This window comes from Malus sylvestris, chromosome 15 (assembly GCF_916048215.2).
Source record: "Malus sylvestris chromosome 15, drMalSylv7.2, whole genome shotgun sequence".
Classification (NCBI taxonomy): Eukaryota; Viridiplantae; Streptophyta; class Magnoliopsida; order Rosales; family Rosaceae; genus Malus; species Malus sylvestris.
In genome coordinates, this window is record NC_062274.1 from 6,949,777 (window position 1) to 6,977,687 (window position 27,911).

Sequence of the window (27,911 nt, forward strand, 5' to 3'; positions counted from 1 at the left end):
TAAGAACCCTTAACACGTTCCAAAAACATCATCCAATCTGTCCAACATGGCATGCAACCGTATAATTTCACAGTGGACCGGCAATAAAACTTCCAACATGGCATTCAACCGTAAGAAGAAGCAGCTCCTCCACTTTCTCCACCATCTTAAGTTGAATGAACAATCCTACAACCATCTCTGCCATCTCTTCGTTGATCTTCAATCCGGCATCTAACACTACCTTCAAAAAGTCTATAACTGAATTATAGTAGATTTTGCACGGAAAAATATATTTTGAAAAACATGAATATGATATTTTGCTGTTAACGTGCGATAAATAAAAGAAAAATTAACAAAAACAAAAAATAAAAAATAAAAAAATTGAATAGGGAGATCGGTATGATGCTAGCGATTCGTGAAGTACAAACGGTAGTGAAGTACCGATTGTATCATTTTCTTCTTTTTTTCTTTTTCCATTGATTTTTTTCTTCCTACCTTGCTTTATTTAGATTCAAATACTTTCAAATTTATATTTATATCTTTGTTTTCAAGTGTTTTGACATGGATTATTATCCTAGTTTTATTTATTTATATACCTTCGGTGTCATTGAGACAAGAGATGTTGTTTTTAGTCTATCTCTTCTTATATATATATATAGAAAGTTGAAAAATCATCATAAACGAACCAATATTTTATTATTATTTGAAATGAAAAAATAATAATATTTTAATATGAATTGCTTGAGCTATTCAGTGTAGAAGGTTTGGGCAGCTACTATTTATTAAAAGCAGTTACGATTCACATAAGAGATTGTGTAGCTACTATTTTAACATGAAGGGATTGGGCATTTACTGTTCCCATGGCTGTAAATAAAGGCGTACAAAAGCTAACCAACAGGATCCTCCGAAGGGGTTGCACTGCAGACCGAAATAATTTTGTCAAAAATGTATTATTTGTATTCATCTTCACTTGTTAACGAAAGATTTTAGATTAAAAAAAAAAATGGTACTGTTTGTTAAAAAATAAAAAATGCATCACATACACGAATTTTACACGTCATGGTACACTCAAAACTTAACCAGAATTTTGTTTTTTTTTTTTCTTCTGGGGGGTGGAGTTGGTACACGACAGAAGCAATCAGTTCCGGTTTTACAACGACAGAAAAAAAAAACATTATGAAAGGAAAAACTAACTCAACCCCTATGGAATCTCATGGAGATTGATCTACAGCTACAAAATCACACTTTCGCAGCCTTCCCGTCGTCTCCGGAGGAAACTAATCGAAGGGACTTGCCCTATTTTCTGCTGATGGCAACTTAAATGATCATGGCATGCCGAACTTGGACAGGGCAGACTGGAACGCGGATGAAAAGGGCTGAGTTGCACTTTGGTCATCGGCTTTTATCTTTATTTGAGCTTTGGCGGATGATGTGTTGACTATACACTCTACCAAAAATGTTGAAGATTCTTCTGCCTTCTGTGCGAAGAAGAAAAACTTGAAGTTGGGGGATTGGCCGCCGGATGCAATGCAGTGGATGGCTTGGCCTTGCATATGCCGTAAGAGTGCTTGAGGCGTTGTCAATGCTGCAACTCCTTGAGGGTTCATAGAATACTCCTGCTCGAAATTAGAAGCAATTTGTAAGAAAGATATATATAAAAGACCGACCAAAATATAAGCAGTATAAACATTATGCAGAAAAATATATATTTCAAGGTATACCTGTGATAAAGATATTGGCAGTTGGCGCCACTTCTGCTGGAAAGAGGTTGGATCCAAAACAGCTTTCGGATTAAGCTTCAACGGAGGAGGTGAGGGTGCAGGCGCAGGTGCAACAGCCAGTCCCAAGCCAAGCAGATCATCAATTGCAAAGCTAGACTGCGGAGCATTTCCTGACACACTAGGGTTTGAAATTGCCAACTCCGACAGTTGAGAAGTGGGAACAGACACAGACGAAGCATCATATGAAGGAGCACTATATGCAGAAGAACTGGTATTGAGACCTCTTGTTTCCTCCTTCTCTGAGGTACTTAAAAGCAGATCCTTATCATTTGCTTCGACTCTGTTTGGAACAACGGTATCCGCAGATTCTGTCCCAATAGATACATTTCCAATTTCATCTGAAAACTCAAATGGGCCTCTGTGTTCCTTATAAGTAAACATGTACGAAGGCTGCAAGCATTTCAAAATATCAGTCTTTGTCAATTGTCAGGCCTCCCTTCAACAAAGCTCTCAATATATTGTAAACAAGTGAAAATACCGCAATCAATTCAGACAAGTAACGTATGGTTTACACTTATATTCACATATCCATTGTGTGCGCCTTGTGTTTGTCTATCCAGATACCCAGGAAGGGGATTGCGAGTGTGGTTTTCTTTTAATCTGAAATCATTTACAAGGGAGGAGAATTATTATTACCTTCTGATATACCACAGATAAACTGTTAAATTCGTCAAAAATCCGATCTTTGATTTCACTGCTCTGGGTATCAGCAAAGACAGAAACAGCTTGCTTTGGAGGGTTCACCACTTGTTCTGCTACACTTATTTTATATTGCAAAAGCCTGTAGTAGAATAAGGCTCTATCATGAACATCCTGCAACCAACTGAAAGTTTACTGAACATTCCTAATGAAAATATGACAAAATTCTCACCAATAGAAATTAATGCATGCATAGAACTTTTAAAGGTAATCATATATAACAACATCAAAACTCAACAACATGCACCTGATGAAAATCAGCAAGACCTGCGGCCAGTGCAGCTCCCAGGGATTTCTGAGTCTCAGGTGGCCTCTTAAAAAAACACTTCATCACTGCTGTTAGTAGATGTAAACGAACCTGCGCAATGGAATCGTCCCATCACTCAATAGTACACAAGTAATTAATAACACGACCATAGTTTTATTTCATGAATTTGTACCATTAGAGGTTCAAAAGTATATCTGTACCTGTAAAAGGCTAGAATATACTGACCACAAAGATCCTACACAATCCCCACACTAAGTACACACACAAATACTACCCCTGGTTTGTTATTAATTTCCGAGCACAAACATTGAAACCACATTGGCTGATCAAATCGAGACTGCAAGTCTGCAACACAGTACTTTATTCTTTTCATAAATAAAAAACTACATTCCAAGTAATTTCAAGAGGCCAACCAGAAAATGGATCCTCATCAAAACTAAGTAATATACACTTCAGCTAAAAGAAATAATAATTTCATATCTTTCTGTTTACTACACGATGTGAAAACATTGACAAATAAACCAGGGCTCATTAAGATAGAACAGAAAATGCAACTTAATAACTTACCTCAGCGGAATGCTCATCTTCCCAATTTTCAATCAAACCCTCTAAAATATAAGGTGCATCATGCATTTCCTGAGAATACTCCCCCAGCATCCATATAAGAGCAGCCTTGGCCTTGGGTTCTTGAACATTTTTGCTGCTGATGTTCCCAACAACTGCAATACAATCCTGACTCCATTGTGGATATTTCCTCAGCAGATCTTTTACAAGAACCTGTAATAAAAAAACTCCAAACTTGAGTCAACCTGGCTAGCTATCGAATATATAAATGTAACATGACCGTTATTTTGCTTTTATTTTCTGTTTACCTTCGTTTGTTTTTAACTGACCTATAGCCATTTAACATATCATTCCCATGAATGAATCACAGTAAGCTGGTATGCTTAGAATTACCATTATAAGTATCTAACAGAATCAAACATGATTATTTACCAGAGCTTCAGCAGTTACATAGTCCTTTTCCATCTCCAGAAATTGAAGAAGTCGATCAACAATTGCATTCACATCATACTGTTGTAGAGCTATTTTCCCAACTGCACGGATTGACTCTCTTGCAATGGGAATATCAACATTTGCAGCATATTCACATAATTCCGTCACTGAAATGGAATCAAGCTCATGCATCAGTCATACTTGAAAGCTAACAAGAAAAACAGCACCCGTGACCACTGACCAAAGAAAGGGTCACCTTAAAGAACACAAAAACACACACACACGCACATTATTGCTCAAGAATCTGTAATGAATTTCAGGTGGTGTTTTCTTACCAATTTCATAAGTGTTACTCTCATTTGCCACTGCAGTCAACATCTCAAGCTTCAACTTTTTAACATAAGATGGCTCATTGTACTGGCAATAAAAGTGTTTATAGTCTGAAGAAAATATGAAAGGTGCACGCATCACCAAAAGATGCAGATGGCTTAGAACTGCATAAGATTGCTCCGGACTTCCTGAACTCACTAAGGTCAGGAGAGGAGCTTTAATGCGTTCATATACCTAATCAATAAAAAGAGGAAAAATAAGCTTTAATTAGAGAAGTTATTCTCATAAAATAGCAAGAATAGTACACGATGGTGCAACACATAGTTGCCAGATACGGGTTCGGTTCAAATTCGTGGTTCGATTTGGGTACGGAATTCGGTAGTAACCTAAAGTACCATTTGTCAGAGGGTACACATAGATAGTACGATATTCAGTTCGATTCGTTCTGAATTTGTTAAAAATATAAATTAAAAATCTTTATAATATACATTTTACAATAATATTTATAGTTATTATAAACAATTATTTTTGTTTAAATTGATTATTTGTAAGCAATTATTTGTTTACAAATAAAATACAATTAATTCACTTAATTGTCTAGTCAGAATATTATAAATATTACATTAATATGGAACTTGGGAAATGCTATCGGCCTCCGACTCTTTACTTCTTCTCTGAAAACTCAATACTCCTCATGGGACCCTCAACTAACACAATAAAAATATTAAAAACTACAATTAAACTTAATATTTTATCTCTCTTCCTCTCCCTCATCGTCTTCACTCTACCTGACGAAAACCAGAAGCACAGAGCTTCCCAAAATTCCAGTTGTTTCCATCCTCCCTTCCCAAAAATTACAGCTTTTCTGTAATCTGATTAGAAATTATTGGAGATGGTTAGATGGACCACCAAATTCACCACTGAATCCAAAAAGTACTGGTACGTCCGTACCGGTACGGAATTTGGACGGGATTTCACCGAATCTGGCAACTATGGTGCAACATGGAACATAAGCATAACAGTCACAACCATCAGATCCTAAAATGTTATTTCTTTTCCAAACTAGATCACTCTGTATACTATATAGAGTATTTTCCAACCACAACAACAACAACAAAGCCTTTTCCCACTAAGTGGGGTCGGCTATATGAATCCTAGAACGCCATTGCGCTCGGTTTTGTGTCATGCCCTCCGTTAGATCCAAGTACTCTAAGTCTTTTCTTAGAGTCTCTTCCAAAGTTTTCCTAGGTCTTCCTCTACCCCTTCGGCCCTGAACCTCTGTCCCGTAGTCACATCTTCGAACCGGAGCGTCAGTCGGCCTTCTTTGCACATGTCCAAATCACCAGAGCCGATTTTCTCTCATCTTTCCTACAATTTCGGCTACTCCTACTTTACCTCGGATATCCTCATTCCCAATCTTATCCTTTCTCGTGTGCCCACACATCCCACGAAGCATCCTCATCTCCGCTACACCCATTTTGTGTACGTGTTGATGCTTCACCACCCAACATTCTCTGCCATACAACATCGCTGGCCTTATTGCCGTCCTATAAAATTTTTCCTTGAGCTTCAGTGGCCTACGACGGTCACACAACACGCCGGATGCACTCTTTCCATCCAGCTCGTATTCTATGGTTGAGATCTCCATCTAATTCTCCGTTCTCTTGCAAGATAGATCCTAGGTAACGAAAACGGTCGCTTTTTGTGATCTTCGCTAGATTGTTCCGGTCATTAGTGTGGATAAGTATATAAATGGATAGAGATAGGAAAGCAAACACAAGATGTACGTGGTTCACCCAGATTGGCTACGTCCACGGAATAGAAGAGTTCTCATTAATTGTGAAGGGTTTACACAAGTACATAGGTTCAAGCTCTCCTTTAGTGAGTACGAGTGAATGATTTAGTACAAATGACATTAGGAAATATTGTGGGAGAATGATCTCGTAATCACGAAACTTCTAAGTATCGGAGTGTGGTGTCGTCTTGACTTGCCTTATCTGTCTCATAGGTAGATGTGGCATCTTCTCTGGAAGTACTCTTCCTCCATCCAGGGGTGGTATCTTTAACTGGTGGAGATGCACAAGGTAATGTATCAATTTCACTTGAAGCTTACTTGTAGTTTCAGGCTTGGTCAAGCGCGATACAAACCATGTAGTAGGAGTCCCCCAAGTCGCCGAGCTAGGGGGTCTGCTGAAAGAGGTGACAGACAAGGTAAGCAATCAGAGCTTCGACTGATTGTTCACCTTCTCCCCATCTTGCAGCAGCATGAAGGATAAAGAGAAGAAAAATGAGAAGAGATGATATGAGATACTTTTGCTTTTGAAGAAGTAACTTTCCACAGGCTTATTCTTGAACTGAGCTGGAGGGTTTTCTGGTTTCCTCCAGAGTATAAGGCCGACTGAAGAATTTGAGGGTCAAAACAAGTCCATCAAATCTAGAGTACGTTCCACCCTGCTGATATGGGATACTTTTGCTTTTGACAGAGTAATGGATGTATCGGCACGTGTGCTGTTACGCTTGTCTCCACATGCTTCCTTGTATCCTTCGCACTTGCCCTATCTGTTCCTCAAGCAGATGCGGAATCTTCCCTGGAAACATAAGATGATGAAGATGAGTACTCGAGAGCAATGCCAGGTAAGTAATCAGGTAAGGGGTTCCAGGCAGTCAGTTCCTGGCTGGAAGCTTGATTCCAAGTGCTGACATATTGCTCTCTTTCTCCTTGTCTTGCAGGTAAAAACAAGGCCAAAAGAAAAAACAGGGAAAAAGCATGATATGGGATACTCTTGCTTTTAACCCTGATGATATGAGATATTCTTGCTCTAGTATAGCTTGTTTGCAGAGGTATTATCGGGGGGAAAGAAAGCTGAATATTTCGAAAGGCTTTGTTGGGAGTGCCCTCTCAGATATGATGAAGGGTTGAGCATTTTTGCAGGTCTGCCTGTCCGTTGGGATGGAGGTCGACATATATAGGAGTCTCCCTAACAACAAGTAGTAATGCTATTCCTTTACCCTGCTTGGTCATAGCACGGTAGTGGGAGCTGCCAGTTTTACATGTTTTAACTCTGTCAGAGCACTTTGAAAAAGTGGTCTGTGGTATCTGGCTCTCGAGATTCGGAGAACGATGCCTCTTCGATTTTTGAGAAAGCAATCATGCTGGGGGTCTGACTCTCGAGATTCGGAGAACGATGCCTCTTCGATTTTTGAGAAAGCAATCATGCTGGGGGTCTGACTCTCGAGATTCAGAGAGCAGTGTCTCTTCGATTTTTGAGGAAGTAATCATGTTGGGAGTCTGGCTCTCGAGATTCGGAAGGCGGTGCCTCTTCGATTTTGGAGCAAGCAATCTTGTTGGGAGTGTTGTCTCGAATGTGAGTAAAGGTTGGACATGTTTGCTAGTCTACCTTGCCACGAAGCACAAAGGTTGACACACAGGGACTTTCCAATTATCCAGCAATGGTACTGTTCCTTTACCCTCTCTTCGATTTTGAGAAAGTAGTCATGTTGGGAGTCTGGCTCTCGAGATTCGGAGGACGGTGCCTCTTCGATTTTGGAGCAAGCAATCTTGTTGGGACTGTTTTCTCGAATGTGAGTAAAGGTTGGGCATGTTTGCTAGTCTACCTTGCCACGAAGCACAGAGGTTGACACACAGGGACTTTCCAATTATCCAGCAGTGGTACTGTTCCTTTACCCTTGTGGGTAATAATATGGTAGCTAGACCTTCAAAATTTATGTGTCTAAACTTTGTTAGTGCTGTTTCTTTGCTATTCTTTTACCTTTCTTGGTCAGAGCGATGTAGTGGGAGCTGCAAGCTTCACGTGCTCAACTTTGGCAGAGAACTTTGGCAAAGTGATCTGTGGTACCCATGAGTTATTGTTGCGTGTGGGAAGTGGGTGATTGAACAGTAAGATTCATGTGCTTTCTACTTCACCAGAAGTCTTCGACAGAATGCCCATAATTTCTGCAAAGCTGAGTGTGCGTGTGACAGGTGCTGACAAGGCTAGAAAAGTAGATGCCTCTTCGATTTCTGAGATCGGCCCTCGTGGTATCTGAGCAGCCCAGCTTTTGAGAAAGCGAGCGCCTCTTCGATTGATTCGGAGAACGGTGCCTCACCGATTTTTGAGAAAGCAATCATGCTGGGGGTCTGGCTCTCGAGATTCGGGGAGCAGTGTCTCTTCGATTTTTGAGAAAGTAATCATGTTGGGAGAGTGGCTCTCGAGATTCGGAGGGCGGTGCCTCTTCGATTTTGGAGCAAGCAATCTTGTTGGGAGTGTTTTCTCGAATGTGAGTAAAGGTTGGCCATGTTTGCTAGTCTACCTTGCCACGAAGCACAGAGGTTGACACACAGGGACTTTCCAATTATCCAGCAATGGTACTGTTCCTTTACCCTCTCTTCGATTTTTAAGAAAGTAGTCATGTTGGGAGTCTGGCTCTTTAGATTCGGAGGACGGTGCCTCTTCGATTTTGGAGCAAGCAATCTTATTGGGAGTGTTTTCTCGAATGTGAGTAAAGGTTGGGCATGTTTGCTAGTCTACCTTGCCACGAAGCACAGAGGTTGACATACATGGACTTTCCAATTATCCAGCAGTGGTACTGTTCCTTTACCCTTGTGGGTAATAATATGGTAGCTAGACCTTCAAAATTTATGGGTCTAAACTTTGTTAGTGCTTTCTTTGCTATTCTTTTACCCTTCTTGGTCAGAGCGATGTAGTGGGAGCTGCAAGCTTCACGTGCTCAACTTTGGCAGAGAACTTTGGCAAAGTTATATGTGGTACCCATGAGCTATTGTTGCGTGTGGGAAGTGGGTGATTGAACAGTTAGATTCATGTGTTTTCTACTTCCCCAGAAGTCTTTGACAGAATGCCCATAATTTCCGCAAAGCTGAGTGTGCGTGTGACAGGTGCTGACAAGGCTGGAAAAGTAGGTGCCTCTTCGATTTCTGAGATCGGCCCTCGTGGTCTCTAGGGAGCCCAGCTTTTGAGAAAGCGAGCGCCTCTTCGATTTCTGAGATCGGCCTTCGTGGTCTTTGAGCAGCCCAACTTTTGAGAAAGCAAACGGCTCTTCGATTTCTGAGATCAACCCTCGTGATCTCTAAGCAGCCCAACTTTTGAGAAAGCAAACGCCTCTTCGATTTCTGAGCAGGCGCCTCTTTGATTTCTGAAGCTCCGTCGAGTGCAGATTTTTATAGAGGCTGGCATTAAGTTCCAAAGCACACTTGAATCTCCACCAGTAGAAGCTTCATTCTTGCACTTCTAAGATCTTGATTTGTCCGACCTCTTCTCTCTTCAACACCTTTGAAAATGTCTGGCCCCTCCGACCGTCGTTTTGACTTGAACCTTGTTGAAGAGGCAGCCCCGCCTTCTCCAGACAACATATGGCGCCCATCCTTCGTCTCCTCAACTGGTCCTCTTACCGTTGGGGATTCCGTGATGAAGAATGATATGACCGCTGCGGTGGTGGCCAGGAACCTTCTCACTCCTAAAGATAACAGACTACTTTCCAAACGGTCTGATGAGTTAGCTGTTAAGGATTCGCTGGCTCTCAGTGTTCAGTGTGCATGTTCTGTGTCTAATATGGCCCAACGCCTATTTGCTCGAACCCGCCAAGTTGAATCATTGGCGGCTGAAGTGATGAGTCTCAAACAGGAGATTAGAGGGCTCAAGCATGAGAATAAACAGTTGCACCGGCTCGCACATGACTATGCTACAAACATGAAGAGGAAGCTTGACCAGATGAAGGAAACTGATGGTCAGGTTTTACTTGATCATCAGAGATTTGTGGGTTTGTTCCAAAGGCATTTATTGCCTTCGTCTTCTGGGGCTGTACCGCGTAATGAAGCTCCAAATGATCAACCTCTGATGCCTCCTCCTTCTAGGGTTCTGTCCAGTACTGAGGCTCCAAATGATCCCCCTCCGGTGCCTTCTCTTTCTGGGGCTCTACCGACTGCTGAGACTTCTCCTAAGCAACCTTTGTGAAGGCTCCCTCTTGTGTGTTTATTTTGACTCATGTATATGTACATATTTGTAGCTTATCGGGGATATCAATAAATAAGCTTTCCTTCATTTCAACGTATTGTGTTAAATACACCAAAGCCTTCTTCGCTAAGTTCTTTGAATTTTCTTTTGTTGAAGCTTGTATGTTGAAGCTTTCTGAGTGGAGCATGTAGGTTGGGGTAGTGTTCCCTTAAGTTCCCGAGTGAGGAAAACTTCTTGGTTGGAGACTTGGAAAATCCAAGTCACTGAGTGGGATCGGCTATATGAATCTTAGAACGCCATTGTGCTCGATCCTGTGTCATGTCATTCGTTAGATCCAAGTACTCTAAGTCTTTTCTTAGAGTCTCTTCCAAAGTTTTCCTAGGTCTTCCTCTACCCCTTCGGCCCTGAACCTCTGTCCCATAGTCGCATCTTCTAATCGGAGCGTCAGTAGGCCTTCTTTGCACATGTCCAAACCACCGTAACCGATTTTCTCTCATCTTTCCTTCAATTTCGGCTACTCCTACTTTACCCCGGATATCCTCATTCCTAATCTTATCCTTTCTCGTGTGCCCACACATCCAACGAAGCATCCTCATCTCCGCTACACCCATTTTGTGTACGTGTTGATGTTTCACCGCCCAACATTCTGTGCCATACAGCATCGCCGGCCTTATTGCCGTCCTATAAAATTTTCCCTTGAGCTTCAGTGGCATACGGCGGTCACACAACACGCCGGATGCACTCTTCCACTTCATCCATCCAGCTTGTATTCTATGGTTGAGATCTCCATCTAATTCTCCGTTCTTTTGCAAGATAGATCCTAGGTAACGAAAACGGTCGCTCTTTGGTATTTCTTGATCTCCGATCCTCACCCCTAACTCGTTTTGGCCTCCATTTGCACTGAACTTGCACTCCATATATTCTGTCTTTGATCGGCTTAGGCGAAGACCTTTAGATTCCAACACTTCTCTCCAAAGGTTAAGCTTTGCATTTACCCCTTCCTGAGTTTCATCTATCAACACTATATCGTCTGCGAAAAGCATACACCAAGGAATATCATCTTGAATATGTCCTGTTAACTCATCCATTACCAACGCAAAAAGGTAAGAACTTAAGGATGAGCCTTGATGTAATCCTACAGTTATGGGAAAGCTTTCGGTTTGTCCTTCATGAGTTCTTACGGCAGTCTTTGCTCCTTCATACATATCCTTTATAGCTTGGATATATGCTACTCGTACTCCTTTCTTCTCTAAAATCCTCCAAAGAATGTCTCTTGGGACCCTATCATACGCTTTTTCCAAATCTATAAAGACCATGTGTAAATCCTTTTTCCCATCTCTATATCTTTCCATCAATCTTCGTAAGAGATAGATTGCCTCCATGGTTGAGCGCCCTGGCATGAACCCGAATTGGTTGTCCGAAACCCATGTCTCTTGCCTCAATCTATGCTCAATGACTCTCTCCCAGAGCTTCATTGTATGACTCATTAGCTTAATACCCCTATAGTTCATGCAATTTTGTACGTCGCCCTTATTCTTGTAGATAGGCACCAAAGTGCTCGTTCGCCACTCATTTGGCATCTTCTTCGTTTTCAAAATCCTATTGAAAAGGTCAGTGAGCCATGTTATACCTGTCTCTCCCAAAACTTTCCACACTTCGATTGGTATATCGTCTGGGCCTATTGCTTTTCTATGCTTCATCTTCTTCAAAGCTACAACCACTTCTTCCTTCCGGATTCGACGATAAAAGGAGTAGTTTCTACACTCTTCTGAGTTACTCAACTCCCCTAAAGAAGCACTCCTTTCATGTCCTTCATTGAAAAGATTATGAAAATAACCTCTCCATCTGTCTTTAACCGCGTTCTCTGTAGCAAGAACCTTTCCATCCTCATCCTTGATGCACCTCACTTGGTTTAGGTCCCTTGTCTTCTTTTCCCTTGCTCTAGCTAGTTTATAGATATCCAACTCTCCTTCTTTGGTATCTAGTCGTTTATACATATCGTCGTAAGCCGCTAACTTAGCTTCTCTGACAGCTTTCTTCGCCTCTTGCTTCGCTTTTCTATACCTTTCACCATTTTCATCGGTCCTCTCCTTGTATAAGGCTTTACAACATTCCTTCTTAGCCTTCACCTTTGTTTGTACCTCCTTATTCCACCACCAAGATTCCTTTTGGTGTGGGGCAAAGCCCTTGGACTCTCCTAATACCTCTTTTGCTACTTTTCGGATACAACTAGCCATGGAATCCCACATTTGGCTAGCTTCCCCCTCTCTATCCCACACACATTGGGTGATTACCTTCTCTTTGAAAATGGCTTGTTTTTCTTCTTTTAGATTCCACCATCTAGTTCTTGGGCACTTCCAAGTCTTGTTCTTTTGTCTTACTCTTTTGATATGTACATCCATCACCAACAAGCGATGTTGATTAGCCACGCTCTCTCCTGGTATAACTTTGCAATCCTTACAAGTTATACGATCCCCTTTCCTCATTAGAAGAAAATCTATTTGTGTTTTTGACGACCCACTCTTGTAGGTGATCACATGTTCTTCTCTCTTCTTAAAGAAGGTGTTGGCTAAAAAGAGATCATATGCCATTGCAAAATCCAAGATAGCTTCCCCATCCTCGTTTCTCTCCCCAAAACCATGGCCACCATGAAAACCTCCATAGTTGCCTGTCTCCCTGCCCACGTGTCCATTTAAATCTCCTCCTATAAATAACTTCTCCGTCTGAGCAATTCCTTGCACCAAGTCTCCAAGATAACAGGGATGACCAATTAATATAAAAGGGATGACCAGCAGCCAAAAGTTCTTCTATTCTGCTATATATATAGTAGCTCCTATATGATTATGCAACTACAAGACGTTACCTTTTGTAACATTAACACAGCTATATTTCTTCCTAAATTTTGAGTTGCAAAATTATAGGTTTAAATGGAATTGAATTTCTTTATGTTTACCTGCTGATGTACATCAGTCATTGACAGAGTCAATTGAAGAAATACTTTAGTGGTTGCTAAGACAACAGCACCATTTGCATGCTGAAGTCTATCCTCGAGCAGATTCATGACATCAAATATCTCATTGGGATCTGCGGGTACATATTTAGCTACCAACTCAAGTACCAGACATTGGGCCCATTCACTAAATTCCCTAATCCTGCAAAAGAGAAAATGTACCAAACTCAACTGCTGTTTCTTCGTCATTAGTTAAATTAAATGGAATTGCTGATATTGAATCATTTTGAACAATTAAAAATTGTTCCCAGGTGAGAAAATTGTCATATTACTTGGCTTTCTACTTATGAGCTATGTGGACGATTCATCATTAGATACATTATGTTCACTATACCAACATAATGCAGAACCCATATGGAAAAGAGGAGAGAGAGGGAGAGAGATAAACTACCGGTTCAAAAGATAGTATATGACTGGCTTGCTAAGCAAAATTTCTCTCTCCCTGGATACTTCTTCAGATGCACTTCCTCCTAAGCTCCAAATCTCTTGTAGGGCAGACAAACAATTTGCAACCACCTGACAATATAAGAATATGAGAATCTCCTAACTAAAAAACACAAAAGAAACTTCCTGAATCATCTGTAAAGTTCAATATAACATGGTGGAAAAGTATAAATCAGATAAGTGATTATTTGACTATCATATCTAAGGCATTGAACTTTGTTCTTCACCCGATGCTTTATCCTTTTTTTAACAATAAAGAGAAAAAATACATTGATAAGAAAATATCAAAATCAGCAAATCTTAATATATAAAAAGCAGAAAACAGGGAGATAACTGAAATTGCCTTACCTGAGTATCTCGGTCATTAAGCAACAAATGCTTAAGCGTTGTTGGAAAATCTGCATCAACACAAGTTGAGGCCGATATATGATACAACTTCAGAACCCCCATAACTGCTATCATCCTCACATAACTATTATTGTCCTTCAACCCTGCACCTAAAGGCCCAACCAAATACTCTACAAGGTTTGTCACTCGTAGCGAACACAAGCTCCTCAATGCAAGCCCCCGGATCATCGGGTCCTCATCCTTGCAATCTCTTTGAAGAAAATTGATCGTCAAAAGTGCAAGGTCCGGATTGACCTTTGCATAATTCCCGACATAAAGGTAACACATTTTCTTCAAAACTATATCCGATGTGGCTGAGCACATCACCATCTCCCCAAAAACAGACGAGACATCAATGCCAATTGTCATGTAAGAGATAACCTTCTTGAAAAGCTCCCGCTTTGAATCATCAACTCCCGGAGCTCGGCTGCCGGCAAGATTCCGGAGCTGCGATTTCACATCAGCAACTTCGCCTTTTCTGCTCGGAAAGTAAGTTTTGAGTACCGATTCAAAGTAATTGAATTGTTAATGAGAGAGTAAACCATGATACAAATGATTCTGAGCAAATGCTGAAACAATTGGGGAAAGATCTGCCATCTAAGTTCAAACTAAATCTTCCAATATGTCGAAAAACAAGAACTTGAATTTAAATTCAACTGGGCTCCGTTTCTTATCCGATTACAAAACTCTTTCCTCAGTAACTGAATTACTAAATAGACTGATAATTCACACGCGGAAAATCAATGCATGCAGGAAACGAGATTGAGTGATCTCTGAATCGGAATAACAACATGCATGGTTCGAATTGCACTAATCGAAATTTCTTATATTGTTTGCCAATTTTCTATCACAAAATTTTCTCGGGAACCAAACAAGTGATCAGCGTTGGAGACTAGGGTTTAGAGAGAGGGAGAATCTGGACTTACCCGGCAGGCTGAGACGGCGAGGAAGATCGATGAGACTGCGCCGGAGGAGCCATGATCAATCGGAAGAGAACTCGGAGATCTAACCGAGAGAGTTGGCCGCTGAATCTCAGAAACCAAGTTGAAAAACTTGAAAGAGAAGCATCCAAGCCTTCCCCTTTGAGAATGCTGACGTGGCTGGACCGGGTTGGTTGTCTGTAAATTCTCCCCTCTTCGGTGCTCCACAGTAACAATGGGGCTCGACTGCTCGAGGTCCAGAAAGCAATCAACAATAGTACAAAATAATTAGTTTCAATGGGCTTCGGCCCGGAAAGCCCAGAAATCAACTAAAACGCACCGTTTCTCGTCAGTCCCCCACACCTCCAAGATTTTTCCCTCATACTTCCCACCACCAAAACCAGAACACAGCAGCTGCTCCCATGGCTGCTCCCAAATCATAGCCAAAAAATCAATATACAAAAATCTACAGATATGGTTCTGCTTCACCTTCCAAGAACCCACATATCTCTCTACACCCATTTCTCCCTCTTCGCAAAACCCAAAACCCCAACCTTCGCCACCGCCACAACTCTCCCCCCAGTCCTCACCTCCGCCCTCTTCTCCGCCCCCAGATCCTCCCTCTCTGCCTCCGAACCCATACCCATTTCCCAAATCCCGGAACCCCAAATCGAAACCCCCCAGGAATTCGAAACCCGCATCGAAATCCCGCTCGAGAAGCTCTTCGTGCCGCCTGAAACTGAGGTTTCGCATACCGACGCCGGTGCTCTGAGCACCCGAATCTTGAAAGGGTCCAATATTCTGCTCAGCAAGTACGCCAGGAACGCTCAGGTGGACCAGGCCGAGTTCGTGAAGAGCAGTGTGAGGACTGAGGACTGCCCCTCTGATGGTCTCCCGGAGTTTGCTCTCGTGGGGCGGTCCAATGTCGGCAAGTCCTCGCTGCTCAACTCGCTTGTGCGGCGGAAGCGGCTCGCGTTGACGTCCAAGAAACCTGGTCAGTAATTGGTACTGTAAATTCCATCAGTCAACTTTCATTGCTTGGTATTGTCAGACTGACTTATTGGCTTTTGGGGAAGAAACTCAACAAAAGTTAGTATTGATTTGGTGGTTTGATGAAGGTTTTTCCATAAATTCAACATTTTAAGGATAATCTGTAGCTTTGTTTTAGTATGTAGAGTTTGAGGCACCCTGATGAATGACATGGTGGCATTTTCGTCTCTAGACTGACCATGCATTCTGGCATCTTAATTCGAACTCGTTCATTTTTTCCTGCAGGGAAAACACAATGTATCAATCATTTTCGGATCAATGATAGCTGGTTCCTGGTGGATTTGCCCGGCTACGGGTATGGTTGAAAGATATGTATATTTGATTTCTACGGTTTTTTTGTTCATATAGAAGGTGTGAAGATACTAATCTGAAATTTTGAATGGTTGCCGTGATGAAAAGTTTTTTAAGTTTCCGAGAGCTTAGAGGGAGCGCATTACTTATTGGCTTTAGTTTCTTTACAGTTTGCATTTGCCAGGATTCTGAGTCCTGCTAAATATGTGCAAGAGACTGCCGATTTCGCCCTCGTTATGCAAGTTTTAAACTGATAGTCTTATATTACCTCTGTGCGTTGTGTAACCTGACAGGTACGCAGCTGCACCACAGGAACTTAGAACTGATTGGGTGAAGTTTACTAAAGACTACTTCCTCAATAGGTCGACATTAGTTTCGGTTTTCCTTCTCATTGATGCCAGCATTCCGGTCAAAAAAATTGATCTGGAATACGCTAGTTGGCTGGGCCAGAATCAGGTAATACCCTTTCTTTGCATTTATGCCAAGAGTATTGGAAGATATGGTGAACATGATGTCTCAAATCGAATAATGTTAGCTTTCCAGGGGAATTTATGGGTACTAGAGGTTTTGACAAACACTTTATTAGCGATTGCACTTTTGTATTTTCTCCTCTGAATGATGAACCACCCACGGTTGCTTACTTACGAGTTTGTGTTCTAAACATAATTAGCGGAAAACAAAATGGAAACTTTCTTGAACGTGCTTCCCTTTGTAACGAATACCTGTTTTAAAAGTGAATGATGCGCAGAGGTAACTAACTATCTGCCCATTCAGATTCCTATGACTATGATATTCACCAAATGTGACAAGCGGAAAAAGAAGAGGCATGGAGGGAAGAAAGCTGAAGAGAATGTGCAGGATTTTCAGGAGTTAATAAGCAGCTTCTTCAAGACAGTGCCTCCGTGGATTATGACGAGCAGCCTGACCAATCAGGGTCGTGATGAAATGTTACTGCATATGGCTCAGCTGCGGAACTACTGGCTGAAGCACTAGGAAAACCAAAAACCTGATCACGTCTTCCGAATCTCAGGTAGGTATGCTGTCTAATTGTTCAAGATACATCCAAGTACAAGAAGCTGAGATGAAATTCCAATGTCACACTAAGTATTTTTATCCCCAAAGGCTCTTTAATTTGCATCTGAATATGATGTTAAACATGAGAGCCATACATTGAGGAAAAGGAGAGCCAATGTGCATGTGGCTAAAAGCTAATAGCTCAATTTTGTCCCTCGTGTTACTGTTTCAATCTAGTGTAAATCTGTTTAAATCTTTATTTAAAGTTCAGGGAATCATAATCTTTACATTTCAACTTTGTGCTCCTTTGTTCTTCCTTGTTGTGCCAAGTTGTTCAGGATTGTAAATTTTCAATTTTGGTCCGAGTTCGAACCCAAGACCTAGGGTGCAAGAGCTTGAACCCAAAACCTCAGGGGCAGGGGTTGGAACCCAAAACCTTGGATGCAAGACTTGGAACTCAAGAGCTAGGGTGCATGAGTTCGAACTCAAGACATCAGGTGTAAGAGTTTGAAGAGAAGCCCTCGGGTGAAAGCATGAACCTAACTTCAGATGCAAAGTGGTCATAATCACTAACCTACAAGCACATTATCATCCAAGTTATGGGTGCAATCTAGTAATTCCGATTCATCATCAAAATAGAAGCAACTTCGATCTTAAGAAGTTACAATGAAGCTAAAGACATGCTAGAAAACTCGACGATCAACCCAACAAGCAAAATAAAGGGTAAACATAATTGTAATTGAGAGTAATTTTCATTTATATCAAAATGCAGCTGCAAATGGAGACAGTCTAAACCATAACCAACTCCTCTAATAACATAATAAGCAATTAACATCCGTTAAACAATGATCCAAAACTTGTTCAAGTGAAAATTCAAAACTATCAAGACAAGCAAAACAAAAACGAAATCGAAAACAAAACAGAGTTTGAGTTCAGTGGGCTTTGAAAACTTATGAGGAAGCAGCAGCAGCACCCTTTCTCCTCGGAGCAGCTTGAGTACCTTCCAGGAAGCCGCTCTTGAACCTCCTCGGCACATTCCTCAGGTACCTCATCCGCCCGGTTCCCGTCGTCTTTCGGCGCAGCGCCTTCTCACTCCAGTTGTCTGAAACCAAACCCACACAGTTCATCAAAATCCGAAAATTACATAATTAATTCAGAAAAAAAAAAAAAAAACCAACAGTACAAGGAAAAGAGAAGTGGTTACATTTCCTGAGGCGGGCAGCAGGGTAGGCGCAGGCGGAGCAGCGGCTCTTCTGAAGGTGAAAACTGCGGCGGCCGCACCGCACACAGAGTGTGTGCGTCTTGTTCCTCCTCTTTCCGAAACTTCCTGTTCCCTTGCCCTAATTCATATTCCCAAATTCAAACCATTTGAATCATATATCTAAGTTAAATTGCTATCAAAGCTAAAAAGAATGAGAGATCGAGAGAGAGTACCATTTCGTTGGCTGCAGAGAGAAACCCTAGATTTCAGAGGAGCTGCGGGAAATTTCTCGCGGACGAAGATTCAGTGACTTATATAGTCGTCGTGATCGACCAGATTAGGGTTTCACTTCGAATGTTGGGCCTCAAATGGACTGGAAATGGAGGCCCAATAATAATCACAGGCTTGCCATTCAAATGAGCCAGTTAGTCTGGTCATGTGAGGCCCATTTGGTGATATAATCCAGGTCCTGCCGATGGTTTATGTTAAGTTAACAAAATTGTAAGGACTTAGTATCTGCGGGGATAGCTCAGTTGGGAGAGCGTCAGACTGAAGATCTGAAGGTCAGGTGTTCGATCCACCTTCACCGCAAGTTTATTTTTTGTTGTTCAATCTAGTACATATAATTTTCTGCAAATTTATTTTTTGGTTCATTTGAAAAGAAAATAAAACTTTTATAACCACAGTATGGACTGAGCTTAACAATTCAAAAGTGGTCCCTTGTGAAAAAATATTGTCTATGTTTTCTTAAAAAAAATAAAAAATCTACATGATTTGAACTCAATAACAAAAAAGATATTAAGTGCTACTTTTAAGCATGTACACAAGTGATTCAATCTGCTCCGTTCTGAAGTCCTTATCCATGCCTACGTGCTTTGAACCCAATAACAAACGGAGATTAAGTGCCACCTGTAAGTACAAGTGACTCAATCCGCTATGTTCTAAAGTTCTTGTCCGTATCTGACTATATATGGCAACGAGCATCATAATGATAATTAGACTTCTTAATCACACTACTATATATAATTACAATGATGTGGTGTGTATATATATCGTATCAAACACATACATTATACGTGGAAGATATATATTAATTTTCATAATGTTTCCACGAAAAGCAAACACGAACAATGTTGATAGGGCAATAAGTGGGACACACCAAGACATCGAAACATCAACAATTCAAATACGTTTTTTTCAAAGTAAATTATCGAATTTGTTGAATTGGCACAATCTTTCTCTTATCTGGGTTTATTTTTTTACTATTTTTGGTGACAGACATTCTCAGAGGAATAAGACTAATCATGATTAGAGAGTGAGCCCCAATATGGTCGATTTGGGACTGTCTGATTGGTGAACCATTTCTGTTGACTAATGACTCCCTGCCATTTGATCATGCTACCGACTTTGTGCATGCCAGTCCATCTATAAATTTAGGGTTGGAAATGGTCCATCCCATGCATATCAGTACAAATCAAACCGTTAGGGATAATCAATTTCTTGGACCACAAGAAATTAAGGCATTTTTAAGCCCACTAATTGATGGTCCTCAGTGGTGGCCATGTGAACTGAATCATATATGTGTAGTACGTACGTCCTAAATTGCCCTATCATTGAGCTTGTGGATGATATACATAACTTACAAAGGACCACTTTGTGTTTTTAAGCTAAGTGCATTTGCTTAAAGATGCTTTAATTTGTGTTGTTGATTTGCCTAAGTACGTAATTAGCTTTTTAAGATGGTTCTTGAAACCTAATTGTCTTCTTTCGTTCTTTACCAAATTTCTAATCGTACCCAAAATGTCATAGTCTTCTTTCTTTATTTCCTTTTTATCTCTTATAAGGTCATTTAAGTTCCATCTTTTGTATTTGGTAATTCAAATTCTGTTACAATTAAATAAGCAGAATGCTGTATTCTTACAGAGAAGAAAGAAACGTTTTTTGTATCAAAAAAGGTTAGAGGGATTTAAACTTGGGACTTCTTCTACCATTGAGAAGTGACACTTTACTAATCTTACAAAGAATAATAAGTTAATAACACTAGTCATGATACACTTTTCACTTCTTAAACTAGAGACGACAATTATACCAATAGCTAGTTGACGAAGTGAAAGTATGCTAAAAGATTGAGTGACCAATAATTAGCTAAAAAAGTTTAGTGAGGAATGTAGAAAAAAAAAACTTAGTGTTATTAACTTATTATTCATAATTTCATATAGGGTAACTTGATTCGTACGTGTTATCTATTTGGACTTGTTTTATAATAAATAAATACGTTTTCAATGTGTATATATTGCATATTGCAATGTGTCTATTTTAGCCAAATATTAATGGAAGCAATTTTGATAATTTGGAAGTGTTCTTAACCCTAGTTAAAATATTCATACAGCAATTGTTGTGTCTGAACTTATCTAAATTAGCATTAGGTTTATTTTTGTTTTATTTGTAATCCGTGGATTAATCATATATAGCATTGAGATACAAAAGCTAGCTCATTACATTAGGTTGGTGGACATGGGCATAGTTTGTGGCCTCAACTAAAGGATCATCATAGACATAAATGAGATGCGGAGAATGAAGTGTCCTTGTTGTGAAGCAGAGCATATATAATTAAGATTCGATTTGTGGTTGCTTCGTCAAGGCAATTCGGTCGGAACAAATCCTTCCATGCATCTTGATCTTGTAATCATCATGAATTGTCAAACTCAACTCATGCATTCTCCCATAACATCGTACCACCATATGTTATTCCCACGCAAATCGCAACGCAATAAAACATGCAAACAGGAACAAAAAACCCCATGAATTTGAGTTTGGCTTTTTGAAGGTACATAATTTCCTTAGGCTATACATGTAGGCATAACTTTTTTATTGTTTAGTAGCAATATATGAAACTAGCACACGATTATTTTAAGTTAACAGATAATCTAAAACCATTTTACCCTTGAAGTTTATGAATGAGATCCAAATTAAAAATTTATTGGCTACAATACTTATATGCATTTAATACAATAACCATCTTGACTATCTGATGATAATTGTATAAAATACATATATTCACATGAATTACATCTTAAGGTCCGATGATTATTGTATGAAATAAATAAATAAATAAAAGTATTTAAGCTAATCCCCAAGAATGTGTTGGCATGGTTGAAATTATAGTTTTGTCAAATATTTGAATTCACGTATTCAAATAATAAAAAAAAAGAATTCACAACTTTGTTTAACAAAATGGTACTAGCTACTAGACCAGTGAACATTATAAACAATAACTAACCCGATAATGCTAGAGATACTAAATTTGTAGACAATATTTTGTAAATTAAATGACATGGAAGTTGATGGTTGAATTATCATTTAAGTGTTAGTTAACGTGTTTATTTTTTATTTGTGACACATTATTTAATTTACAAATTTAATTTATCTAGTATTATTCTAATCACAATCGTAACTTTTTCTCTCGTGCTCTTTGTTGACAGACATGGACATTAATTTGGAATTTGAACCACCTCCATCCTGCAATTTGAGTTAAGTTTTATAGGTAACTTGAAGTAACTGTAATTAGTTAGATAGATAAAACAGATCAAATTGACAATTTAGCTGGGATTCCTTGACATGAGTCAAAATAGATCAAATATATCTTTCTAGATAATGATGAAATAATTCAGTTACAGTCATGAGAGAATTTAGTCAAGGGCTTAGTCTGGTTATTGGGATCTCGAGTTTTTTGGATCAGATTTATTAACGATTGTCTGTTATTGACATGTGTTATTCATATACGAGGACGATTGATAATAGCATATTCTCCGTTATATGATGAATACGGCCACATATTTTGGGATATGATTTAGACTCTTCAACTCTAATAGTTATGTTGTCGATTCTAATTTTACCCAAGTTCACCGGGATTCTAGTGACCTGAGTTTGTAATGCTTAATTACTGTTTGTATTCATCAATCATAGTATAACTTACCCCTCCCCCTTTTTCTCTTTTTTTTTTTTTTTTTTTTTTTCAAAAGATTGAAAATTTCATTAAATTTGAATGGAAACATTTACATAGAGGCCAAAATATTAAACAACCAATCCGACTTAAAACAATCTCATCTATAAAGGTTACATTCCCTTGAAACAGAAGAAGCCACTAAATGCGGAGTATGATGAGATTTTGGTTCACTTTTGATCATTCGAAAAGATGTGGAGTGATTGATAGTTGTTCTTTGTTTGTCTTTCAAATATGAGAAAATGACATATGCATGCCTATTAGTATAAAGTAAATTTTAATTACCCTCGTAATAGTATAAAGCTTAGTAAGTGAGGATTAGCTAGCTAGCTATATATAGTGCTCCTTTAGGAAAAACATGATCAAAATATTTTAATCGCGTTGACTAATAATTGTTAGCACTATAAATACACACTATATTTGATGAAGCAAATATTTCATGATTTCATGTAAATATTTGATCCAAGTGCTATGATTAAAACGTGGGTTCTCGATCACTCTCTGAGATGATGATTCATATTTTATGCATCCTGGATTGAAAAAGTGGTGGTCCAATCTTCTACTTGGGAGTGAAATCATTTTGACAGCGAAATTTGCATGCCAGCAGTAATAAAAATCTGCAAAAAGTTTGGTGTATAATCTTTATCCATGTCAAGTTGGAAAATGAAAATAGTAGGGTAAAAAGTTTGAAGTCAGTTCATATGATTTTCATTATTCTCAGTAGATCAAGTCAAATTTTCCATTGAAGTTGTCTGAAGACACTACACCCCTCAAAAAAATCCAGAAAGAAGAAATACAAAAACCCTAGCTAGATAGAGAGAAAGAATAACCCGCACACACAACCCTAGCTACATCAATGTTAATACTAATCTCTCAATTGTCTCTCATCCCAACCCCATTGAAAATACAGGCAAAAAACCACAATCATTTGCATACACTTGATGAAAAATAATACCAAATCCTACCCTTTACTCTCTCCCACTGATCTCTCTGCCTCTATAAAAAAAGTCATACCTAATTAGAGATCAATAATAATGTACAAGTGTACATGCTAGAAGTTGATGAGGTCCACCCTGCAAAACCGATACCACACACAATGCTTCTTTCTCTCTCAAAGTTCCTCTTTCCCAATCCCCTGCAGCTAGCTTCTTGTCAATTTCAAAAGTAAAGGGGATCGTAGACCCAATTCTCTCCCTTTCAACCTTTTCTTTTTCTTAGGGGTTTTCATTTTTCTTTTCCTCAACTGAAAGAGCACACACTTAACTTTTGAGAAATGATTTCTGCACACCGTTTTCACTTCATTCACACCCCTTTCTTTTTTAGCCATTGAACTCAACAAAGCAAATATAATCATGGACGGAAATTAAGAGGGAGTGTGCAGCAATCACTACTTTCTTTTTTTGCACATGGTGCCAACCATAAAATATCCTCCAAGAGGCGATCCTTTGGTAAAATTTTTCCTGGCCAACCCAAATCTCTCTCTCTCTCTCTCTCTCTCTCTCTGTCTCTCACTCTCTCTCCCAGCTGCCTTCTCATTGTTATTAGCTCATCAAATCAAAATCATCATAATGATGGTGGTGATGATGATGATAGTGGGAAAAGTGAGGCTTTAAAGGGAGTACAATGCTTTGCCTCAGCTTTCCAACACCGTTCAATATCTTCAGCAATTCTTTTGGCATCCATTGAGGCACCAAGTAGTCCACGTTTGGTAAACCCCACTGCATATAACCCACATTCACCTTTCCAACCATTTGGAAATGGCGTTCTAGGTAACCCATCTTCCTTTGAAAACATATCATTCTCCTGCAATAACATATATATATTTTAGGGAACATGCTAAACTTTTATTCCCTATACATAATAATTAGGGTAAAATTTTCTTTATAGACTTCCGTTGTTAGACAAACGCTTTATACATATATATTGTCAAATTTATGTGTACGACACATTCATGCAAGAATCAATATAATCAATATTATATTAGGAATTGAGTTGGCACCTTTAGCCAAATGGGCACATTGCTTCTGTAACCTGTTGCTAAGACAATGGCATCAAATTTCTCCGTTCGTCCATCAATGAATTCTATAGCGTGAGGTTTTAACCTCTTGATGGCTGGACATATCTACAATATTACATAGTATAAAGTCAGAAAATAAGGAAAATGAACTATGTGTCGACATTTATATATATAATAAAAAGCAAAAGAAGCTAGACTTATAGTTTACCAAAAAAAAAAAAAAAGCCTAGACTTATAACATTTTGATAGTAAACAAGATTCTAAGAGCTCCATACATATTTTGTTCCAGTTATCGGGAAAATATTTATTATCAAACATGTTTAAAACGGTTCTATGTAACGTCAAATCACCATAATATGCTAAACTGTCTGACAAGAGAAAAACAAAATTTACTTGTTCGTGGGACTGCTATTACATCATAAAGCATATCTAGAGGTACCATCATTTGGGAAAAAAATACTGTGTAAATAATTAAAAGCAATGGCTGGCAAATAGTAAATTAAAAGAAAAAGAGAAGATTAAAGTGAGATTGAGAAATGACTTGATGAAAAAGCTTGGTACCTCAATGTCTCCACTTTTGATCTTTGCCAGTGTACCAACGTCTAAGACAGGGGTCTTTCCAGACAAGGTCTTGAGCTCCAAGGGACCCAATTTCGGTCGGTATAATCCGAGTCGAGAGGTATTGCCGAGAAGCAGCCGAGACGCAACCAGCAAGAACCGATCCACAAGTCGCATGGGCAGCCACTTGAGCAACCACATGGACAGCCCAAAAGTTGATTTTCCAAGCATCTCTCTTGGTAAGACATGTACCTAATTAATTCAAATATAAAAAAACAAAAATATAAAATTAAAATTACACTAGAAAAAGCTCAAAAGGCACCAAAAAAAAAACGAAAAAAAAAAAGAAAGGAAAAAAAGGCAATCAAACAATTAACATGGAGGTGATGTGTGAGTCCCATTCCATGGAGGCAATCAAACAATTAATTGCTTCATATGCCAAGGACGAAAGAATTTTAAGGGCACAACTGTTTCTTTATTCTGAGAAAAAAAGGTTTGGAAGTAAGAGAGACATATGAAGCTTCTGACCAATGCTACGCATGCTTTGGTGTTCCAATAAAGTAAAAGATGAAAGGAAATTTTGTTTTGCTAAAAATAGGGTTTTATATTCATGTTTACTCAACTTTGAACAAACCATTGGAACTTGAAATGATAAATAGTTTGAGATTGTTTGGGGGCTTGTTTTTTTTTTTTTATTTGACAAAACAAAAACCAGTTAATGGCTCTAAAATAGAAAATATAGCAAAGAGAGTACAAATTTCTCAAAAATGGTGTTTCCATTATATATAAATACATAATTTGTGTTAAAAAAATTCATTCATAGTTTTATTCTTAAAGACAAGAAATTAGGACAAACAATTGAGTGGTGAAAAAGTGAGGAAAAAACCGAAGAAACACAAATTAAAACTTGTTAAACACAAAATCAAAAACTCAAGGGCACCAAAAATCTTATAGCACTTTAATGGCATTTGTTTAGAGAGAGAGAGAGAGAGTTCTTACTGTATCTCTGACCACAAGAGAAGGCCTAGCATTATGATTACATAGATCCAAGCACACCTCCATGCCTGAATTTCCACAACCAACAACCAAAACTTTCTTCTCTCTAAAGTCTTCACCACTCTTGTACAAACTTGTGTGCCTTATGGGCCCTTTAAACTCAGTCATTCCCTCAAGCTTCGGCACCACCGCCTCTGCATTCTCACCGGTGGCGGCAATCAACCACCGGCACACATACTCCGTCTCATCACCACCTTTCACTCCCGTTGTCCGCACACGCCAAAACCCGAGCGTGGGATCAAACTGGGCACTGGCCACGGTCTCATTGAACCATGGCCTAATGTCATACTTGGTAGCATAATCTTCAAGGTATTGAATGAATTGTTGCTTTGTAGGGTAAGTTGGGAAATCATTGGGGAAAGGCATGAAGGGTAGCTCACAAAATTGCTTCGGCAAGTGAAGGCGAAGGCGGTCGTAGGTCTTGAGCTGCCATAAGGAGGCTATGCAATTGGATCTCTCCAGGATCACACTCGGTACACCTTTTAACTTGAGACATGCGGCGGTTGCAAGCCCTGATGGCCCTGCACCTACGATGACCGGCCCACACACTACGAGTCTAGACGACGGTGATGGTGATGGCGATGATGCTGACGAGGACGAGGACGAAGACGAGGAAGACTTGTTGCTCATTTTGTCAATGAAATAAGGATCATGGGATTGCTTGCCTTGTAATTCTCTTGTGTTGTAGTAGTCCATGGACATCTAAGCGACGATATGTAACAAATTAATTTAATTCAAGAACAGAAATAGTGAATTAAAAGTTGAAGAAGCTAGCAGAGGAATTGTTAGTGAAGGAAAGAGTTTGGTTTGAGAGGACAAAAATAAGTGAGAGGAAAACATTGGGAGAGGAGGTGTAGGTTTTGGGACTGTGTGAGTCTCTTAATCAGTCTAAGTTTAACTGTTTTAAGAGGGGATTAAGCTGATGGTTGGTTATACAGAGTTAGTGGTGATCAAGGTGTTTTCTCTTTCTCACTTATCAGGGAAAGATTAGGCTTGTGAGGGCGATTCCTTGATTTATGGAGCGGATTAAGAGGGTCTTATCTATTTGTGAGAATGAGTAATTCGTTTTTTTTCCTAATCCTAATTTTCTGTGTGTTGTTCAATGGGAGGGTTTAAGCGGAGGAATGAGCAAACTACGGGACTAAATCAGCATTCAACACAAGGAGAGAGAGAGAGAGAGAGAGAGAGAGAGAGAGAGAGAGAGAGAGAGATGGATAGATTGATGGTGAAATGTGTATTTATATTCCGTATTGTTCTCATACAGGAATTTATATGAGGAAGGCTAAGCGGTGAAGAGATATGGACATGATATGAATATTAATAAAACTATAAAGCATACTATAAAAAATATTTTCTTATAAAACAGTCACAATTCGAATCGAAATATTAACAATGAAGTTGATTATTGTTTGAACATGTAACAAATACACCCCTTAGTTTATCTGAAATTAGAGGTGTGAATGGATGTCCTTAAAGGGCACAAATTCTTTTACATAATCCTAAAATAATGATCCATATTAGGATAAGTAGTCATTAATCTAGATGGATTTTCTTTCAGCCACTAATCTAGATGATTAAGGGATGTGAATTATTTAGACTTGGCATTCGTGTCGTGTTTTCCGTGTTCGTGTCGTTTTCGTGTCATACCCGATATCTTAACGGGTCGTGTCGTGTAACACCCGTTAAAATAAACGGGTAAAATGACCCGACCCGAAATCGACCCGATAATATTAACAGGTAATATGACCCGACCCGTTACCCGTTAAGGAAAATATATTTTAAACCAATAAATAATCAAATGAAAAACATAATACTAAATAAGTATATACATTCCATATTATCACATCCAAAACATAAAAACGCAATTTTGTTTTAAGTATATTTTCGCTTACCTAAAGTCTTTAATAGTTTTTTAATTAATGTAGAAGTGTAAAAAAA

At 39.3% G+C, this 27,911-nt stretch overlaps 5 protein-coding genes, 1 long non-coding RNA gene and 1 other non-coding gene across 7 annotated transcripts in view; 3 read left to right on the forward strand and 4 right to left on the reverse strand.

Annotated features, from left to right (window-relative positions):
• Window positions 1–913: 913 nt before the first annotated feature.
• Window positions 914–14,980, reverse strand: LOC126601373 (beta-adaptin-like protein A). The gene is made up of 11 exons (XM_050268079.1): window positions 14,790–14,980; window positions 13,825–14,341; window positions 13,424–13,548; window positions 12,976–13,174; window positions 4,059–4,287; window positions 3,724–3,890; window positions 3,295–3,504; window positions 2,707–2,817; window positions 2,397–2,573; window positions 1,701–2,150; window positions 914–1,595 (listed from the first exon to the last, which is right to left on the reverse strand). Exons 1-11 carry the CDS (start codon window positions 14,840–14,842, stop codon window positions 1,305–1,307), a joined length of 2,529 nt encoding a protein of 842 aa, XP_050124036.1. The 5' UTR covers window positions 14,843–14,980; the 3' UTR covers window positions 914–1,304.
• LOC126601398 (uncharacterized) lies at window positions 5,598–8,508 on the reverse strand. The gene is made up of 2 exons (XR_007615728.1): window positions 8,365–8,508; window positions 5,598–7,668 (listed from the first exon to the last, which is right to left on the reverse strand). It is a non-coding gene; the product is annotated as an uncharacterized LOC126601398 (long non-coding RNA).
• LOC126601384 (BURP domain protein RD22-like) overlaps window positions 11,789–27,911 on the forward strand; it is a 65,007-nt gene continuing 48,884 nt past the window's right edge. Inside the window, exon 1 of the mRNA XM_050268094.1 lies at window positions 11,789–11,799. The gene's annotated coding sequence lies outside the window, so the exon portion shown is untranslated. The remainder of the gene's footprint in view (window positions 11,800–27,911) is intronic.
• On the forward strand, window positions 15,127–17,433 carry LOC126601388 (GTP-binding protein At2g22870-like). The gene is made up of 4 exons (XM_050268098.1): window positions 15,127–15,777; window positions 16,059–16,128; window positions 16,418–16,580; window positions 16,899–17,433. The coding sequence occupies exons 1-4, from the start codon at window positions 15,258–15,260 to the stop codon at window positions 17,115–17,117; spliced, it is 972 nt and encodes a 323-aa protein (XP_050124055.1). The 5' UTR covers window positions 15,127–15,257; the 3' UTR covers window positions 17,118–17,433.
• LOC126601396 (60S ribosomal protein L37-3-like) lies at window positions 17,872–18,730 on the reverse strand. Its single transcript, XM_050268106.1, has 3 exons — window positions 18,573–18,730; window positions 18,343–18,478; window positions 17,872–18,240 (listed from the first exon to the last, which is right to left on the reverse strand). The coding sequence occupies exons 1-3, from the start codon at window positions 18,573–18,575 to the stop codon at window positions 18,089–18,091; spliced, it is 291 nt and encodes a 96-aa protein (XP_050124063.1). The 5' UTR covers window positions 18,576–18,730; the 3' UTR covers window positions 17,872–18,088.
• On the forward strand, window positions 18,858–18,930 carry TRNAF-GAA (transfer RNA phenylalanine (anticodon GAA)). Its single transcript has one exon. It is a non-coding gene; the product is annotated as a tRNA-Phe (tRNA).
• LOC126601382 (indole-3-pyruvate monooxygenase YUCCA6-like) lies at window positions 23,035–27,161 on the reverse strand. The gene is made up of 4 exons (XM_050268092.1): window positions 25,917–27,161; window positions 24,921–25,169; window positions 24,342–24,464; window positions 23,035–24,145 (listed from the first exon to the last, which is right to left on the reverse strand). The coding sequence occupies exons 1-4, from the start codon at window positions 26,673–26,675 to the stop codon at window positions 23,906–23,908; spliced, it is 1,371 nt and encodes a 456-aa protein (XP_050124049.1). The 5' UTR covers window positions 26,676–27,161; the 3' UTR covers window positions 23,035–23,905.